This window comes from Leucoraja erinacea, chromosome 33 (genome assembly GCF_028641065.1).
Source record: "Leucoraja erinacea ecotype New England chromosome 33, Leri_hhj_1, whole genome shotgun sequence".
NCBI lineage: Eukaryota > Metazoa > Chordata > Chondrichthyes > Rajiformes > Rajidae > Leucoraja > Leucoraja erinaceus.
In genome coordinates, this window is record NC_073409.1 from 15,341,713 (window position 1) to 15,362,500 (window position 20,788).

General features: G+C 42.9%; 1 protein-coding gene across 2 annotated transcripts in view; it reads left to right on the forward strand.

The window, feature by feature from the left end:
- The first annotated feature begins 12,156 nt into the window (after positions 1-12,156).
- Positions 12,157-20,788, forward strand: part of pias1b (protein inhibitor of activated STAT, 1b) — a 118,323-nt gene continuing 109,691 nt past the window's right edge. Inside the window, exon 1 of one of the 2 annotated variants that reach the window (XM_055661436.1) lies at positions 12,157-12,244. In XM_055661436.1, the coding sequence (XP_055517411.1) occupies positions 12,221-12,244 (24 nt within the window). In that variant the 5' untranslated portion in view covers positions 12,157-12,220. The remainder of the gene's footprint in view (positions 12,245-20,788) is intronic. The other variant, XM_055661437.1, reaches the window with a different exon arrangement.

The window sequence follows — 20,788 nt, forward strand, 5'->3', positions numbered from 1 at the left end:
ATATATTCATTTGTTGTGCTGTTGCATTAGTATGCCTGCAAAGCCGCAGCAAGTAAGAAATACATTGCGCCTGGACATAGAGTGTGGATGCAAGTAAATGCAATGTTGCAATTTTTTCAAGGAGGCCTTGGGAACAAAGTTGAATTTTTCTTTCTGTCCACCTGGTAATTGCATTCCATGTGTAGGAAGGAACTGCAGATGCTGGTTTACACTGAAGACAGACACAAAATGCTGGAGTAACTCAATGGGTCAGACAGCATCTCTGGAGAGAAGGAATGGGTGACGTTTCGGGTCAAGGCCCTTCTTCAGACTAGTTAGGGATAAAAAAAATGACAGATGTAGACGATGATGTAGAGAGTATAAGAACAGTGAATGAAAGTTATGCAAAAAAGTAACGATGACAAAGGAAACAGGCCACTGTTAGCTGTTTGTTGGGTGAAAACGGGAAGCTGGTGCGACGGCTAGGGGAGGAATAGAGAGAGAAGGAATGTCGGGGTTACTTGAAGGTAGTGGTCTGATATTAGGCGATTGACATGTGTAATTAGGGCCTCCATCACTGAGTGCTGAGAGGACACTGGCTTATGATATTGGTTCACATAGGGATTTTGATGAATCTCCAGAGATAGCATTTATTTTATCTCTCCAGTGCAGTGAATTGTCCACTGTAGGCAACCCAGGGTGCTGAAGAGTAGGAGAGGCTGCAAGTAGGCTACAGGGTTCAATGATGGTTCCATGGTGGTTGAATGGGACTTTATTGTCACATGTGCCTAAGTGCAGTGAAATTATTTTTGTTGCATAGTGTTGCATTGTTGCATTTGTTGCATTGCACAGTGACAATCCTGCTGTACATTAGCCACATTCATACTACAGTAAGTATAAGAGTGGAATATAGTAGACCACGCTGAGTCCGTACACAAAAGTCGCTATGTTTTAGCCATGTTTGTATATTATTTACCTCAGATGGCTCGAGTCACTACAGGCTGAGGAAAATGATGAATTTCATAGACAATTTCTGCCTTCACTGAGTGGTGTCTCCTGAAATATTGGAAGTGGTCCATGTTTTCCTTATGTTCAGAAAGCAGATTGTACAGTGGGGACAGAGGGACTTTGTTTTATGGATGCTTATGATCATATTGAATGGCGGTGCAGGCTCGAAGGGCCGAATAGCCTACTCCTGCACCTATTTTCTATGTTTCTATGTTTCTTAGCACAATGCCCATTCCCTTGTTTGCTCCAGTGGACAATGACTTGGATCTTGCCTCCCATAAGCGTGCAAACATAAGCATAATTGGGGTACTGCAGTTAGTCTACTGAGGCTGAGTAAGCAGTAGGATCTCTGCACTCTTTTTAGGCCAATGTCCTTGTGTCCAGCCCCATGCCTCAGCTTGAGCACACTTGCCACCTCCTCCATTGTAGCGCCGGAAAGGGACACATTGCCTCTTGATTACAACGTCCTTCAGGAACTTGGTTGCCTTACGAATATTCCTTTGATGGTCTGAGCAGTTTCACGAGTATTCATAAAAGGTACTCGCAAGTTGGAACCCCTTGCTTTGCATGATCTGGTGGGTGTGGGGACCTGTCTCTGACCCTCAATGGCAGGACAACTCCCCCCTCATGAATGTTACTCTATCCTTGGTCACTGACCCACTGTGGTAGCTACCAGCCACCACGGTATTCACATGCAAACCAATCAAGTCCTGCTCCAGCATGGGGTCCACTTATGGATATATCCTTATACCTGTCCAAACGTATTTTAAATGCTGTTATAGTATCTGCCTCAACTACCTACTCTTGGCAGCTCATTCTATATACCCACCACCCTCTGTGTAGAAATGTTGCCCCACAGGTTCCTATTAAATCTTTCCCCTCTCACATTAATAATAATAATAATAATAATAATAATAATAATAATAATAATAATAATAATAATAATATATTTTATTATCATTGCACATCAGTGCAACGAGATTTGGTATGCAGCTTCCAACCGATGTCAAAAAAATAAATAAATAAATAAACTGTGCAATGTGGCCATCTGAGGGAGACAGTCCAGGTGGGATGGGGGGCATTCAGCAGGGCCGGTTCAGAGCCGCTATAGCTCTGGGAATGAAACCTGAGTCTGGGGGTTCGGGCGTAGAGGTACATTCTGTGTTTCTTGTTTCTTCTACTCTGGGTAAAAGACTATGCATTCACCTTATCTGTTCCTCTCATTATATTATATACCTCTATGTGATCACCCCTTCGCCTCCTGAATTCCAAGGAATAAAAAAAAGTCCTAGTCAATTCTCTCTCTACAGCTCAGGCCCTCGGATCCTGGCAACATCCTCGTAAATCTCTGCACTTTTGCAAGCTTAATGACATCCTATGGCTGGCTGACCAAAGTTGAACACAATACTCCAAATGCGGCCTCACCAACCTGTTGTAGAACCATAACACAACATCCCAATTTCTATACTTAATACCTCAACCGATGAAGGCAATCAGTGCAATAGTGAGAAAGGAGTTTGGCTCTGCAAATCATGATATAGAATTGAATCACTCTGGGTGGAGCTAAACAACAGCTGGGACAGTAAACATTGGTGGGAGCCATTTTTAGGCCTCTGGATAGCAACTATGATGTAGGACATGGTGTATTAAGGAAATTAGAGGTGCGCGTAATAGGATTGAGCAAGTCAAATTTGTGCTAACAATGTGGACAATGAATTCCTGAAATATATATGAGATGGCCTTCCAGATCAGTATGCTGAGGAACTTAGGATGGAACAAGCTATTTCGGATCTAATTCTGTGCGACAAGAAAGGGTTACTTATCAATCTTTTGAAAAGAGAGTCCAAGGAACAAATGACAGTATGACATAGAATTTTACATCATGCAAAAATTCAAAGTTAAGTTCAATTTCAAACCAAGGTTTACAATCAAAAGAAACTATGAAGCAATGAAGGTTGGCTGTGTTAGCTACGGTAACGATTGTATATTAAAGAGTATGCAATGGGTGGCACTTCAATAAATAATACATTATTTATAACAAATCATGCTTTCTTTTATAGCACAAAGACACAACAGTAAAACGGTTTAACCATGAATTACAGGAGAATTTATATATATAGAACATACAAAAATCTTGCAGAGCGCCAAAGGGTAAACACATTGAAAATCTTTCCCCTTCACGGAGGAGAGGAGAACTAGGGGGTCACAGTTTCAAAATAAGGTGTTGCCCATTTAGAACTTAAGTGAGGAGAATATTACTCATTCGGGATGTGGTGAATCTTTGGAATTGCCTATCTCACAACATTGTGACATCACAGTAATTGTTTTCTAAGCTGAGATCAACAGATTTCTGGATATTAGAGAAATCATGTAATGTGAGGATAGGAATGAATGGTGTTTAGGCAAGAGATCGCCCATGATTTTGTTGAATGGCAGAGGAAGCTCCAAGGGCTGGGTGGCTGACTGGCTTATTCCTGCTTTGGTTTATATTCTTACGTTTTTTTCCTTCATCACGACTTTCTTGCTCTTGTTCAGCCTCTATTTCACCCAATACTGCATCTGAAAAATCCCCAGCTTTTCGAATTATATCCTCTACTTTATATTTCTTTCTTTGCATCCTTCCTACCAAAGTGTAACATTGTAATTTTCTCAGCATTAAGTTCTGTGTGTCACCTGTCTGCCCATTGATCAGCCAGTCTACATCTCCTCAAAATCTTTTACAATTCCCCTCAAAGTTATCATGCCCCCAAATGTTGTGTCTTCTGCAAATATGGAAAATGTGCCTTGTACACTCAGACTTTTTCAAACTTGTCTGCCTGACCTGTTGAGTTACTCCAGCACTAGTGTTCTTTTGTGTAAACCAGCATCTGTAGTTCCTTCTTTCTACATAACTCTAGTAAATCTCAACTGCACCCATTCCAAAGCCTCAACATCCTTCCTGTAATGGGGTGACTAGAACTGCACGCAATATTCCAAATGTGGCCTAACCAAAGTACTATGAAGCTGCATCATGACTTCCTGACTCAATTCGCCGACCTATGAAAGCAAGCACACCAAGTATGCCTTTTTAAATTATTTTTTAATTTTTTATAATTTTATTGGAAGCAATTGGACAAAAAAGAATGACAACAACTCTAGCACAGCTTCAATTTTAACATTTTACAAACTGAATATTAAATTGAAATAAGAAAAAAAGAGGGAAGAAAGGAAAGAGAAAGATGAAAAGAAAGAAAAAGAAAAGGAGATATATCCGACGACCCACCCATGCGCCCACTCACCCCGCCTTACAATCAGTTTACAATCAGTTACAATCAGCCTTATAACCATTGTATTGTTCAAGAAATTCAATAAAAGGAGATCATATTTTTAAAAATTGATCTGGTTTGTCAGTCATTATGCCTTCTTAACCACTCTATTTACTTGTGTTGCCAATTTCAAGGCGTTATGGCTTGGACCCTAAGATCCCTCTGGACATCAATGCTGTTAAAGGTCTAGCCATTAATTGCATATTTTCCCCTTATATTTGAGCTTGCAAAGTGCAAAACATAGAAACATAGACATAGAAAATAGGTGCAGGAGTAGGCCATTCGGCCCTTCAAGCCTGCACCGCCATTCAATATGATCATGGCTGATCATCCAACTCAGTATCCTGTACCTGCCATCTCTCCATACCCCCTGATCCCTTTAGCCACAAGGGTCACATCTAACTCCCTCTTAAATATAGCCAATGAACTGGCCTCAACTACCTTCTGCGGGAGAGAATTCCAGAGATTCACCACTCTCTGTGTGAAAAAGTTTTCCTCATCTCGGTCCTAAAAGATTTCCCCTTTATCCTTAAACTGCAACCCCTTGTTCTGGACTTCCCCAACATCGGGAACAATCTTCCTGCATCTAGCCTGTCCAACCCCTTAAGAATTTTGTAAGTTTCTATAAGATTCCCCCCTCAATCTTCTAAATTCTAGCGAGTACAAACCGAGTCTATCCAGTCTTTCTTCATATGAAAGTCCTGACATCCCAGGAATCAGTCTGGTGAACCTTCTCTGTACTCCCTCTATGGCAAGAATGTCTTTCCTCAGATTAGGAGACCAAAACTATACGCAATACTCCAGGTGTGGTCTCACCAAGACCCTGTACAACTGCAGTAGAACCTCCCTGCTCCTATACTCAAATCCTTTTGCTATGAATGCTAACATACCATTTGCCTTCTTCACTGCCTGCTGCACCTGCATGCCTACTTTTAATGACTGGTGTACCATGACACCCAGGTCTCGTTGCATCTCCCCCTTTCCTAATCGGCCACCATTCAGATAATAATCTAGTTTCCTGTTTTTGTCACCAAAGTGGATAACCTCACATTTATCCACATTATACTGCATCTGCCATGCATTTGCCCACTCACCCAGCCTATCCAAGTCACCTTGCAGCCTCCTAGCATCCTCCTCACAGCTAACACTGCCCCCCAGCTTCGTGTCATCCGCAAACTTTGGAGATGTTGCATTCAATTCCCTCGTCCAAATCATTAATATATATCGTAAATAGCTGGGGTCCCAGAACTGAGCCTTGCGGTACCCCACTAGTCACTGCCTGCCATTGTGAAAAGGACCCGTTTACTCCTACTCTTTGCTTCCTGTCTGCCAGCCAGTTCTCTATCCACATCAATACTGAACCCCCAATACCGTGTGCTTTAAGTTTGTATACTAATCTCTGATGTGGGACCTTGTCGAAAGCCTTCTGAAAGTCCAGATATAACACATCCACTGGTTCTCCCTTATCCACTCTACTAGTTACATCCTCGAAAAATTCTATAAGATTTGTCAGACATGATTTACCCTTCATAAATCCATGCTGACATTGTCCAATGATTTCACCACTTTCCAAATGTGCTGCTATGCCATATTTAATAACTGATTCTAGCAGTTTCCCCACTACCGACGTTAGACTAACTGGTCTGTAATTCCCCGTTTTCTCTCTCCCTCCCTTTTTAAAAAGTGGTGTTACATTAGCTACCCTCCAATCCTCAGGAACTACTCCAGAATCTACAGAGTTTTGAAAAATTATCACTAATGCATCCACTATTTCTGGGGCTACTTCCTTAAGTACTCAGGGATGCAGCCTATCTGGCCCTGGGGATTTATCGGCCTTTAATCCATTCAATTTACCTAACACCACTTCCCCAGCTAACCTGGATTTCACTCAGTTCCTCCATCTCATTTGACCCCCGGTCCCCTGCTATTTCCGGCAGATTATTTATGTCTTCCTTAGTGTAGACAGAACCAAAGTAGTTATTCAATTGGTCTGCCATGTCCTTGTTCCCCATGATCAATTCACCCGTTTCTGACTGCAAGGGACCTACATTTGTTTTAACTAATCTTTTTCTCTTCACATATCTATAAAAGCTTTTGCAGTCCGTTTTTATGTTCCCTGCCAGTTTTCTTTCATAATCTATTTTCCCTTTCCTATTTAAGCTCTTTGTCCTCCTCTGCTGGTCTCTGAATTTCTCCCAGTCCTCTGGTAGGCTGCTTTTTCTGGCTAATTTGTACGCTTCATCTTTTGTTTTGATACTATCCCTGATTTCCCTTGTTATCCACGGATGCACTACCTTCCCTGATTTATTTTATTGCCAAACTGGGATGAATAATTGTTGTAGTTCGTCCATGCAGTCTTTAAATGCCTTCCATTGCATATCCACCGTCAGCCCATTAAGAATCAATCGCCAGTTTATCTTGGCCAATTCACGTCTCATACCCTCAAAGTTACCTTTCTTAAAGTTCAGGACCTTTGTTTCTGAATTAACGATGTCACTCTCCATCCTAATGAAGAACTCAACCATATTATGGTCACTCTTGCCCAAGGGGCCACGCACAACAAGACTGCTAACTAACCCTTCCTCATTACTCAATACCCAGTCTAGAATAGCCTGCTCTCTCGTTGGTTCCTCTACATGTTGGTTTAGAAAACTATCCCGCATACATTCCAAGAAATCCTCTTCCTCAGCACCCTTGCCAATTTGATTCACCCAATCTATATGTGGATTGAAGTCACCCATTATAACTGTTTTACCTTTGTTGCACGCATATCTAATTTCCTGTTTGATGCCATCCCCAACTCCACTACTACTGTTAGGTGGCTTGTACACAACTCCCACTAGCGTTTTCTGCCCCTTAGTGTTTCGCAGCTCTACCCATATCGATTCCACATCCTCAAAGCTAATGTCCTTCCTTTCTATTGCTTTAATCTGCTCTCTAACCAGCAACGCTACCCCACCTCCTTTCCCTTTCTGTCTATCCCTCCTGAATATTGAATATCCCTGGATGTTCAGCTCCCAGCCTTGGTCACCCTGGAGCCATGTCTCCGTGATCCCAACTATATCATAGTCATTAATAGCTATCTGCACATTCAACTCATCCACCTTATTACGAATGCTCCTTGCATTGAGACACAAAGCTTTCAGGCTTGTTTTTACAACACTCTTACCCCTTATACTATTATGCCGAAAAGTGGCCTTTTTTTATTTTTGCCCTGGATTTGCCAGCCTGCCACTTTTACTTTTCACCTTGCTACCTATTGCTTCTACCCTCATTTTACACCCCTCTGTCTCTACGCTCACACATTTAAGAAACCCTTTCCCTTTAACTCCATCCTCCACTATCCGATTCGACACCCTTGCACTTGCTCAGATTAAACACTATCTGCCATTTCTCCGCCCATTTTTGTGGGTGATCTATATCTTGTTGTATATCTTGACAGTCTTCCTCACAGTCTGCAACCTCATCAATCTCAGTGCCATTGGTAGTGTTGCGTAAACCTTTCTTACCCCAGATACCTGTCCAAATGTTTTTTTTAATATTGTTATTGCATCTGTCTCAACTACTTCTTCTGGCAGTTCATTCCATCCACCCACCGCCCACTATCTATTCTCCTCATGAATTTATACATCTCTGTAAGATCACTCCTCAACCTCCTGCATTGCAAGGAATAAAGTCCTAGCCTGCCCTCTACCAGTAGCTCAGGCTCTTGAGTCCTGACCACATCCGTGTACTCTTTTCAGGCTAATGGCATCTTTGCTATAGCAGGGTGACCAAGACTGACTCAATACTCCAAGTGCCACCTCACAAACATCTTGTGCAACTGTAACATCGCGTCCCAACTTCTATATCGTTTCCCTGACTGATGAAGACCAGCATGCCAAAAGCCTTTTCACCATACTATCTACCTACGATGTAAACTTTCAAGGTACTATTTACTCTCTCTACAACACTCCCTATGGCCCAATTTTTCACAGTGAAGGTCCTGCCCGGGTTTGACTTTCCAAAATGCAATACCTCACACTTATTGCAATAAAACTCCATTTGCCATTCTTCAGCTCACTATCCCAGCTGATCAAAATCCTGCTTTAATTCTTGATAACCAGCTTCACCATCTACGATGACACCTCTTTTAGTGGCACCTGCAAACTTACTAATCACACCTTGTATATTCTCTTCCAAATTGCCTAGTAATTTGTATTTGCCTGGTGGTCATCTCTTTGCTTGTATTCTCATGAACTACACAGAAAAAATGCTATCCGTAAAATTCTCAGCTTCATGGATTCAATGCAGTGACATTAGCTGTTGGTTAAGTTTGAAAATCAGAAGCTCCAGCTGCTCCAGCAGTCATCCCTTCCTGTCCCTGAGTTGTCCAGTGACCTGGAGTTCCCACATGACATATTCCATGGGCACAAGTTGGCTGCCATGTTTCTATTTATCAAAAAAAACCAGAGTACTTACTGTTTCTCTCACCCTGATGGTATTTGGTCATTACCTAGCCCTTGTTTTTAAACCAAATATTGTTTAAACTCACTTGCATTTCTTTCAACCAGGATGTTTTTCCCCCACACTCCTTTAAAATCCCGTCTTTCTTTCTTTCCGTGTTTATTTATTCGTCTATTTTGTTCTATTTGTGCTTTATTTTATTTCAATATTTCTATCTGCATTTTAATTTATTTCATTTCTTGTTTAATGCATTTTTGTGTTTCTCTATTTTGCTCTTATTGTAATCCCCTCTTTCTATATTTCTTTCTTCCTGTTTGCACATGGACAAAACTATTAGCCACGGATCTACAATCACATATTACAATCACTCCACATGTTTAAATCTCTACTCCGACAGCACCATTTCTTACTTTAACTATGATATTCCCTGATCATGCATCTGTACACTGTAAATGGCTCGATTGTAATCATGTTTTGTCTTTCCGCTGACTGGTTAGATTGCAACAAAAGCTTTTCATTGTATCGTGGTACACGTGATAATAAACTAAATTGAACTGAAATTGTGTTTGATGTTAATAAATCACTGTATGATTTTTTGGGAGAGTGAATTCATCTCTAAGATATCTCCATTGAATGTGTATGAAGGGTAAGATATGGCCTGTTTCATCCAGGTTAATGCTTTCGGAGGGCATTTGAGTATTAAGTAATCATATTGCCCATCTCTCCTGTGGATCCAGTTTCAAACCACACATCTCCTTCATGGTTGTTCAAACTCATGGATCATTGTCATCGGGTACTTTTGTTTTAGACAGTGTTACCAATTCAGACTTTATCCTACATCTCATCATTGCTAAAATTGATGAGGTGAGGATGCAAGACCAGAAGGTGGTCCTTGTAACCATGCTGCTGGGTGGGTGGGATATTAGATGTCCGGGTTGGTTATTGTTGGGCAGCACATTCTCTCTCTACATTACAGTGGATCTGCAGAGAGGTGAGGCCAAACAGCACCTAGAGACAATAATTAGGGCATTTATTCCTGAAGGCATTTCTTTCTTCATTCCTCAGTGTGGAAGATGACAGCTTTCTTACAGCCCATACAATCAAGTGGAATGCCACTACTAATATCCTCAAATCGATATTGGATGTTAACAAAAGATCACCCAAGCAATAGAGCAATGTTTGAAGACGTGTCTGACGAAGAAAAACAAGTGTCTAAAGAAGGAAACCAACCCGAGATGTCACCTATCCATGTTCTCCAGAGATGCTGACTGACATACTGAGTGGCTCCAGCACTTTGTGCTTTCTTTTGTACACCAGCATTAACAGTTCCTTGTTTCTAGAGGACAGTGTTTTATTTCTTTCTTTCTGCCTGCATTTCTTTTAGCATTCTTTGGTTGTGTATTTTGTTTTTTTCTGCTTTGGTTTCTTTTAGATATTCTTCGTTACTTTACTTTTTTATTTGCACGTTTCTTGAGTCCTTTAGGAAGGAACGGCAGATGCTGGTTTACACCGAAGATAGATACAGAATGCTGCAGGACAAGTAGCATCTCTTGAGAAATGGAATAGGCGATGATTCGGGTTGAGACCTGTCTTTGAGGTTTCTCAGTTTCTGTCTGAAGTAGGGTCTCGACCAGAAACATCATACTATTCCTTTTCTCCAGAGATGCAGATTGACCCGCTGAGTTACTCCAGCACTTTGTGTCTATCTTTCTTTAGTTGTTTCTATTTTTGTCCATATCTATGCACTGTAAATGGATCGATTCAAATCATGTATTGCCTTTCTGCTGACTGGTTAGCACGCAACAAAAGCTTTTCACTGTACATGTGACAATAAACTAACTGAAACTGTCAGAGGTAGTTAATCTGTAGGTCTCATTGCCACAGAGGGCTGTGGAGGCCAAGTCAGTGGATATTTTTTAAAGGCAGAGATAGACAAATTCTCGATTAGAACGGGTGTCCAGGGTTACGGGGAGAAGGCAGGAAAATTGGATTAGGAGGCTGAGATCAACTATGATTGAATTGAGGAGTAGACTCGATGGGCCGAGTGGCCTAGTTCTACTCCTATAACTTGTGAACTGAACTGAATGATTAGAAAGAAATGTGGAAATAAAAGAGTCAACAGTGTTTTATTGTCATATGTCCCAGATAGGACAAAGAAATTCTTACTTGCTGCAGCACAACAGAATATGTAAACATAGTACATAACGGGAGAAGAACAATAGTTCAGTGTGTATATACACATGTACACATACTCAATAAATAACACATATAGTGCAATAAAAATAATAGTCTGTTGCAGTTCAGAGCTTATTTGTTGTTGTGTTTAATAGCCTGATGGCTGTGGGGAAGTAGCTGTTCCTGAACCTGGACGTCACAGTTTTCAGGCTCCCGTACCTTCTTCGCGATGGCAGTGGTGAAATGAGTATGTGGCCAGGATGGTGTGGGTCTTTGATGATGTTGGCTGCCTTTTTGAGGCAGCAACTTCGATAGATCCCTTCAATGATGGGGAGGTCAAAGCCAGTGATGGACTGGGCAATGGTCACAACTTTTTGCAGTCTTTTCCGCTCCTGGACGTTCAAGTTGCCGAACCAGGCCACGATCCAACCAGTCAGTATGCTCACTACTATGCACCTGTAGATGTTCAGGAGAATCTTCTTTGACATGCCAAATCTCCGTAATCTTTTCAGGAAGTAGAGTCGCTGATGTGCCTTCTTTATAATTGCATCAGTGTGCTGGATCCAGGAAAGATATTCGGAAAATATGCACGTCCAGGAATTTGAAGTTTTTGACCCTCGCCACCATCGTCCCAAAGATGTAACCAATCCTCACCCTTCCCCTACCAAAGTCCACAATCAGTTCCTTGGTTTTACTGATGTTGAAAGCCAGGTTGTTGTGCTGGCACCATTTGGTCAATTGGTCGAACTCTCTTCTATACTCTGACTCATCACCATCTGTGATTCGTCCAACAACAGTGGTGTCGTTGGCGAACTTGATGATGGAGTTCGCACTATGTCCGGCTACGCAGTCATAGTTATAAAGTGAGTACAGCAGGGGGCTGAGCACGCAGCCTTGAGGTGCTCCCGTACTGATTGTTACTGAGGATGAAGTGTTTCTGCCAATTTGAACCGACTGTGGTCTGTGGATGAGGAAGTCGAGGATCCAATTGCGGAGGGATGCCCAGTTCTGCCAAGTAAAGAAAGGAACAATATAAAAAATAAACAATAGACAATAGGTGCAGGAGTAGGCCATTCGGCCCTTCGAGCCAGCAACAATTGCAGAAAGAACAAAATGAACGAACAGAGTATGTTTTATGGCTCTCCAGTCTCTCCAGTCTCCCTAGCCCCATTGACAAGTGTTGAAGCCACGAGGGTGTGAAGGGGGAGCCCTGGAGTAAAGGCGGGAATATTCAAACCCGGGGCGCTGACGTCAACGGCGGGCCCACGTGACGCGGCCGGCGCCCATGCGCGGAGAAGCGCGAGAAGATGGCGGACAGTGCGGAACTGAAGGTAATTCGCAGATGAATTGAGGCTGTGGGGGGCGGGTGGCTGCAGCCGCCGGTGCAGGAGCTGCGGCACCGCGGGGGAAAGTGAGAGTTGGCGGGGGCCCGTGCAAAGGGAGGGGAAGAGGAGAGGAGAAGGAGGCGCGCAAGTTTGGCCGGTCCGGTGGAGGTGAAGGCGGCGGCAGCAGCGGCTGCTGTTGACAAGTTGCGAGGCGGCCGCTCGCTGGACGGCCGTCGGGCCGCCGTGTGTTTGAAGTGAAAATAATAAACAGGGGAAGTGGGAGCCGGCTCCAGCCCCTCTGCTACAGCCGTCCTTCCTTCCTTCCTTCCTCCCTTCACTCGCAGACCCCTGCTTGCGGACCAGTGCGCTGCCCATTTGTCTAACGGTCCCCGGACTCTGCCTCTGACCCTGGGCAGCGCCTCGCCCTCCGCTGCCGGGACCATGGACGATGGCGATCCCACTGCTTTTGTATCTGGCCATTGTTTTGCCCTAAGTTGGAGCCACTTTACCTCAAAAACAAACCCACTCCCGTAAAACGCAAAAGTGCACCATTCACTGATTTGCTTCTGTTTTCTCTAAAGTTGGAGCCAATACCTCAATGCTTTCCCCCTTCCAGTTCTCTATCCAGTTGGGTAAAAAACCTCTTACAATTATTTTTTCCCCCAAACCAAAATCGCTGCTCTTCCAGGAGCTGCGAGTTGGAGTTTGTTCCGCAGGTTGCAGTTTGTTTTGTTCCGCATGTGTTGATGTTTTCTTTATTAGCGGTTAAGGTGATTGTTTAATGTGGTGTTTCATATCGAGGAGAGTCGTTTCGAATGCAGTGTGGGTGTTACAAGCAAAGTGGGACAGATCTTGTTTTGTAAATGTTGGGAGATTTAATATCAGCGAAATTACGACGATGTCCGTAGTCGAGCTCGTCAGATTCTGTCTACGCTGTTGACTGGTTTTAAGAACTTGCTCCTGTTACATATGACACTGCTATTTATATCGCCTGTACTTTGGAAGCAACGCAGCCACAAACCATAATCGAAGCAAATGATAAAATAGGTATTTTGCCGATTTAGATGCGATATCAAAGCAATGTTATTAGATTACTTGGTTTCTTTAACAACGCTTTTAAAGGAATTTGTGCAGCAGCTTCTATGCTTCTAGGGCTTTTTTTTTTTGGCATATGTAGAAGTAAATGGGTCGCATACTATTTTTGGGTTATCTGTCTAGATATTCAGCGGGAATGATGGAATGAGCATAGATTGGGGTCAAGGCACTCATTTAAAATATTCTTGTGTGTATCTACAGGGACAGGAGATTAAAGACGAATCAGTGGTTTGTACTGGGATTTGTGATGCAGTAGATTGGCATCTTGTCCATTCCTCCCTGTTGCTCCTTTGAAAATCAAGCAATATTCGGGAGTCTCCATCATAACCACATGCTAAGCAAGTGGATAGACTCAAATGTTATGTTACTAAATTGGGTTTTTGCTATGTGACACCAATGCAACTCAAATGAGGTTGATGTTCACAGAAAATGTTAAATTATTTTATTTTTTTTCTAACATGGTGGGTGTTAACCGCTAGGAAATTGAACACCTTTTCAATATTGCTATTCCGCGTTGACTGTCAAAAATGTGAACGTTATATTACATAGTTTATTTGTAATTTTAAGCCAACAATCTGAAATTTTTAATACAATATAGTTCTGATATAAAGATTTAAATTTATTTTGTAAAAGCATTTGTGCAACATTTGTTTAAAGTATTCAAGAAGGAACTGCAGATGCTGGAAAATCGAAGGTACACATAAATGCTGGAGAAACTCAGCAGGTGCAGCAGCATCGGGCCGAAACCCTCCTTCAGACTGATAGGGGGTGGCGGGGAGAAGGAAGGAAAAAGGGAGGAGGAGGAGCCCGAGGGCTGGGGGATGGGAGGAGACAGCTCGAGGGCTAAGGAAGGGGAGGAGACAGCAAGGGCTAACAAAATTGGGAGAATTCAATGTTCATGCCCTCCGGATGCAGGCTCCCCAAGCGGAATATGAGGTGCTGTTCCTCCAATTTCCGGTGTTGCTCACTCTGGCAATGGAGGAGATCCAGGACAGAGAGGTCGGATTGGAAATGGGAGGGGGAGTTGATGTGCTGAGCCACCGGGAGGTCAGGTAGGTTCTTGCGGGCCGAGCGGAGGTGTTCGGCGAAACGATCGCCCAACCTCCGCTTGGTCTCACCGATTGGCTCAGCAGTTCAACTCCCTCTCCCATTCCCAATCTGACCTCTCTGTCCTGGGTCTCCTCCATTGCCAGAGTGAGCAACACCGGAAATTGGCGGAACAGCACCTCATGTTCCACTTGGGGAGCCTGCAACCGAAGGGCATGAACATTGAATTCTCCCAATTTTGTTAGCCCTTGCTGTTTCCGCCCCTTCCTTAGCCCTCGAGCTGTCTCCTCCCATCCCCCAGCCCTTGGGCTCCTCCTCCTCCCTTTTCCCTTCCTTCTCCCCACCATCCCCTATCAGTCTGAAGAAGGGTTTCGGCCCGAAACATTACCTATCTCCTTCGCTCCATAGATGCTGCTGCACCCGCTGAGTTTCTCCAGCATTTTTGTGTACCTTTGTTTAAAGTAATTAGTTTGTAATGTCTAATTTATTCTGTGATAAAATATGGAGATATAGATGGTGAAAATTCAATAATTTGTTTAAATTTTAGTGCGCTCATTAACCTTTATCCTATATATAGTTCTATCCTATCCTACAGTGGTAGCAATATGTCGTGATGCAGTAAACATGTTATAAAATAACACAGTAAATATCACTGCCAAGCTTACTTTGTACTTCAAAATGCCTGAATTTGTAATTCCTGTCAAACCTGCCTGCAGAAATAGTTTCCTCTGAAAGCTTTATTCTTTAAAATGTTTGGCTGTTTTCTGCTGGTGACTGGAAAAGATCTTGTAGTCGTGGTGCTGTTAGATATTTAGTTGTTTTTTGTTTTGGGTAAGAAGTGAGGATTTGTCTTGGTGTTTGGTTTTGGTTAATGCCCTGCAGTAGAATCTACCTGTTGGACAATTGCTGCTAATGTGTAGGGAGTGGATGAGAAAGTGAGATAACGTAGAACTATTATGAATGGGTGATCACAGGTTTGGTGTGGAGTGGAATTAGTTGACTGAAGGGCCTGCATCTCATGCTGTATCTCTTAAACTAAACTAAAACAAATCTACTTGAAAGGGCATCATGCTTAACTAACATTTGGGAGCCAGGCAGTATAGTTGTTTCAACAAACCATGTGCCCAGTTACTTGACATGAAATTTAATGTCATGTTAAAGCAGCTAAGTTAATTACTCTTCTCATTTAGCGGTTTTCTACCAGAAATCGCTTTTTAGCCTCCTACTTATCATGCTAAGTTATTTTCAAAAAGCAAAACATTCCAAAATCTTAATGCAGAGTTTCTGGTGATCATTTGGTGTTTAGATGGCAAATGTATGGTTCCTCTGCATAATCATGATTGAAGCTGAAAACGGCACGAAGAAAATATTAATAATACTGAGCATCTTCCTGTTGTTCTGTGATTTTGTTTTTGTTTCTCTATCACATTAACTCCACTCTTTCAAACACTGGCACAATGATGTAGCTACAAAAGCTGCTGCCTCCCCAACTCCAGTGACCCGGATTCAATTCTGACCTCTGTTTGCACATTCTCCCACATCCCAAAATTGTGTGGGATAGCTGTTTAATTTGCTTCTAAATTACATCGTCAATAGAGGCAACTAGCAAAATTTGGGGGAAAGTAGCAAAATGTATAATGTTTTTGGGCTTCTCTTTTTAATTAGAGTACATCTAAACAATGTGACACAAATTGTCTGAAAATGCTGTGAAATTTTTGAAAAATGGGGCTGATCATTGATATGAAATGCATTGGTGTGTACGTCACCAGCTATCAGTATGATATGGGTAATGGTCATGTATATATAATAGATAGGGTAAAAGTGCAGTCTGTTACCCAGAGGAGGGGAATCAAGACCCAGGAGACAAAGGCTAAAGGTGGGAGGGGAAAGATTTAATAGGGAACCTGAGGGACAACTTTTTCACACAGTGGGTGGTATATAGAATGAGCTACCCGAGGAGGTCATTGAGGCAGGTACTAAAACACTATTTAAAAGATGTTTGGACTTGTACATGGATAGGAAAGGTTCAGAGTGATATGGGCCAAACACAAGCAGGTGGGACTAAAGTAGATGGGACATCTTGGTTAGCATGAGCAAGTTGGGCATGAAGGGTCTGTTTCCATGCTGAACGAGTCTGATGCTCAAAAGATATTGAAACTCAACAAAGACACTGACATCATATGTCAACCAACATTTTTGCTAAGGTTAGAAAGTTCAAATTTGAAAAGTGAAACATTGCAAATGTTGCAAAGGAATCATCTGTGGACAGAGAAAGGTAACTTTTCAGGTCAATTTATTGCTGAGGAAAAATCAGTCATCTTGGCGATTATGTACTCTCTTGATTTGTTATGCCATAAAAGTAGCTGTATGTGAAATCACAGAATTAGGAAAGTTTGGTACAGTTGTAAGTTTGAACATATCAACTAAATGTCAAAAGTAAAATTACATGTAGCATTTATGATTTTCTATATTTTCTTGCCTTCCAGCAACTTCCACCTTGTACATCGAGGGAAAATTGTATGTGTATGTCCTTGTGTAGGAGCAGCCTGCCATCTTTACGTAGTTGGTCTTGCACTATGAAGAATTTATCATTATCAGTTGTGATAAAGTGCATTCATTGAATGTCCTTTACCACACATGACTAAAGGTTTATTTGTTTAAATATACTGAGATGTTCAAGCATTGTACCAGAGCCTTTTCCATTCTCGGGAATGCTGTGTGCACTCATGATGTTGACCTCTAACCTTATGCCGTATGGTTCAGTGATTGTCATGAGCTTTAAATTGAAGTGCACGTCTCCACTGAGGAAAACAAATATTTGTTGCAGAACCAACTGCAGTTAACTTGTTTCATTATGTTTGCTTCAAATAATTAAAACACATGTAGAATTTTTCATTATTTTCCTACTTTCGTGAAGATAAAGGCAAATGCCCTGGGTTGATTTCTCAAGTCTTAGCTACTCTCCATTCCTCTCTGTTAAGATATTTGCACAAGACTAATCAATGTCTGCCAGAAAGCTGCTCCTTAATAGATTTTCCTGCATGAGATAGTAGGAAGAGTCGTCTTGGCATTTCTTTGCACTGACACTAGTTCTTCTTGCATCCAGCTGAGTCTGAACAGCTACCGTGCAGGAACCACCTGAGCTTGTCTAGCCACATTGGATAAGTTTTGTTTTCACGTGTATATGAATAGAGGAAATATATCTGTGGGTCACATAAAGTGTCAAATCTCAGATTATCTATTTGGCTAATTGTTCTGTCTTCAATTAACTAGATCTTTGTTCTAGGATGGGTGCCTTTAACATTCAACGCAAGTTTATTGTCATGCACAGGTACGATGAGGTACAGGTGCAATGAAAATCTTGCTTGCAGCAGCATCACAAACATATATACTCAGACAACGCAAAAAAACATGTTATATATAAATTGTACAAGACAGTGAAAAGAAAACAGCTTAAAAATATTTAGAAAAAAGAGAAAGCGATGGAATAACTCAGCAGGTCGATCAGCATCCCTGAAGAACGTGGATAGGAGAAGTTTTGGGTCGGGACCCTTCTTCATACATTTAAAAAACAAGTTAATGGCAGTGCAAGAGATGGTGTTCTGTTGCCGAGGTACGATTAGGATTTTGCATGTTAGTTCAATAACCTGGTGGTTGTAGGAAAGTAGCTGTTCCCGAATTTGGTGGTGTGACATTTTAAGCTTTTGTACCTCCTGTCTGATGATGGCAGTGAGAAGGGGGCATGGCTGAGATGGTGGTGCTCCTAGATATGTGCTGCCTTCAGCTGGTGGCATCTCATGGACTAGGCTGAGCCTACCACTCTCTGCAGCCCCTTGCTTTCCTGTGCAATGGATTTGCTATAGCAGGCCAGGTTCCATCAGTCAAAATACTGTCTGCGGTACATCTGTAGAGTTTGTTGGAGTATTCAATGATATGCCAAAGTTTTAAGAACTTGTAGTCCCTGGCACACTGCCATAGTGATTTAATCTGTGTGATGGGTCCAGGACAGGTCATCCGAGATATAAACATTTCCAATATTCACTGGAATAGTTAAGGGGCCTGAACAGGGTGGAATTTGTTCAATACATTCAGCGAGGGTTTTTGAAGTGGCATGTAGAAGATCCTAATAGGGAGGAAGCTGCACTCAACTTAAGGGAATGAGGGTGGGCAAGTGGTGGAATTATCGGTGGAGGAATTCTTTTAACAGTGACCGCAATTCGATAAGTTTAAGGTCGTGGGAAAAGTGAAACTAAGAGAAGGTCTTAAACCATTGAAGTCAGCCCTCATCCATTTAAGACATAACCTGACAAAAGTAGATTAGGAGCAGCTGCAAGAGTGGATAAACAACATACGATAAGTGGGAGGCATTTAAAAAGCAATAGAGTCCAGAACAAAAAACAGTGCTGGAGGAACTCTGCGAACAGTCTACATCTGTAGAGGGAATGGACAGACGACATTTCGAATCGTGACCCTACTTCAGATTAAGCTGAAGAAGATTCAAGGGGTTTATTGTCACGCCAGTTCCATACACGGTACAATCCTGTGTGACAATCTTGTGCTGGAGGATTCCGTACAGTATATTTAACATTAAATTATCAAGTGCATGCATTAAATTATAAAGTGAACACTAAATTATAGACGGAGTCCAGTTCAGGTGAGTTTCAGGGCTGGTTGATTCAGCAGCCTGATTGCTTGGGGGAAAAAGCTGTTTGAGTGTCTGGTGTTACGGGAGCTGATGCTCCGGTACCTTCTACCTCAGTGCAGCAGGCAGAATAGACCATGGTCTGGATGGCTGGGGTTTTCAATGATCCTCAGGGCTTTTCATATGCACCGCCTGGAGTAGATGTCCTGGAGGAAGGGCAGCTCGCACCCGGTGATGCACTGGGCCGTCCGCACTGCTCTCTACAGGGCCCTTCGGGCGTGGTCGATGCAGCTGCCGTGCCAGGTGGAGATGCAACCTGTCAGGATGCTCTCCACGGTGCCTCTGTAGAAATCCCTGAGGTTCAGGCCGAATTTCTTCAGTCGCCTGAGGTTGTAAAGGTGCTGTTACACCTTTTTTGTGATGGTAGAAATGTGGGTGGTCCAGGTCAGGTCCTCTATCATGTGGACACCGAGGAACTTCAAGCTCTTCACCCTCTCCACTGCTACGCCATTGATGTTGATGGGGCGGGGTGCGCCCCCTTCCCTCCCCCCCCCCCCCCCCTCCCTCCAATAGTCGACGATCACCTCCTTGGTCTTGTCACAGTTGAGAGAAAGAGAGGTTGTTGGCCTGGCACCACCATGTCAGGGTCACTACCCCAACTCTGTAGGTCGACTTGACCCCGTTGGTGATCAGACCCACAACTGTAGTGTCGTCCGCGAACTTGGTGTCGGGTTGGGCCGCACAGTCGTGGGTGTGCAGGGAGCACAGGAGGGGGCTGAGGACACACCCTGAGGTGCGCCGATGGTGAGGGCTGTTGAAGTGTGGTCTCCGATCCTCACCACCTAGGGTCGGCCCGTCAGGAAATCCCAGGATCCAGGCCTGTGTTCAGCCCCAGGTCCAGGAGCTTGCCGATGAGGGTACAATTAGAGGGTACAATTGTGTTGAATGCTGAACTGTAGTCTATGAAGAACATCACAACATAAAAAGGGCTCTTGCTCCGGGTTGGCTCCAAGCTGCGGCTCTACTGCTGTCTCTGTTTGTTGTTGTTCACCTGACTGAGGTCAGTTGACAGGGCTTACCACTGGGAGGTCGACAACATGAGCCCCAAAACATTTGCTGATGATGGGTGTCAATGCCATGGGTCGTCAGTCGTTGAGGGTGGTGGGTTTGTTGTGCTTGGGTATAGGGTTGATGGTGGAGGTTTTCAGAAAGGTGGGGACGGATCTTAAAGATATGATGTATGTTACGATGGACAAATTCACAGGACCAGATGAGATCTATCCCAAGTATTATGAGGAGCATTGCTGGTGTTCTGATGAAGATTTTTGCATCATATTTAGATACTGGCGAGGTACTGGAAGAGCGGATTGTTTCCGCATACAAGATTTATGGTAAGGATAAGCCAGGAAATTACAGACCACTGATCCATCTAGGATAAAATTGAGACTGGATTTATAATTACTTGGAAAGGCAGGAGCCATTTAAGGGCAGTGAGCATGGCTGAGAACTGTAAATGTTGACTCTTAAATCCAAGATTCCTGAGGATATTGCTAAGGAAATTTATAAAGACAAGGCAGTAGATGTTGTATACCTGAAATTTAGCAAGTCTTTTAACAAGTCCTGCACGGCTCCTCTAGATAGGGCACATGGGATCCTGGGTGTTTTGGCAATTTGAATCCATAACTGGCTTGGCGATGGAAGGCAGACTTGACTGGAAATCTGTAGGTGGCGGTGTCCACATGGATCTTATGCTGGGGCCTTGTTGT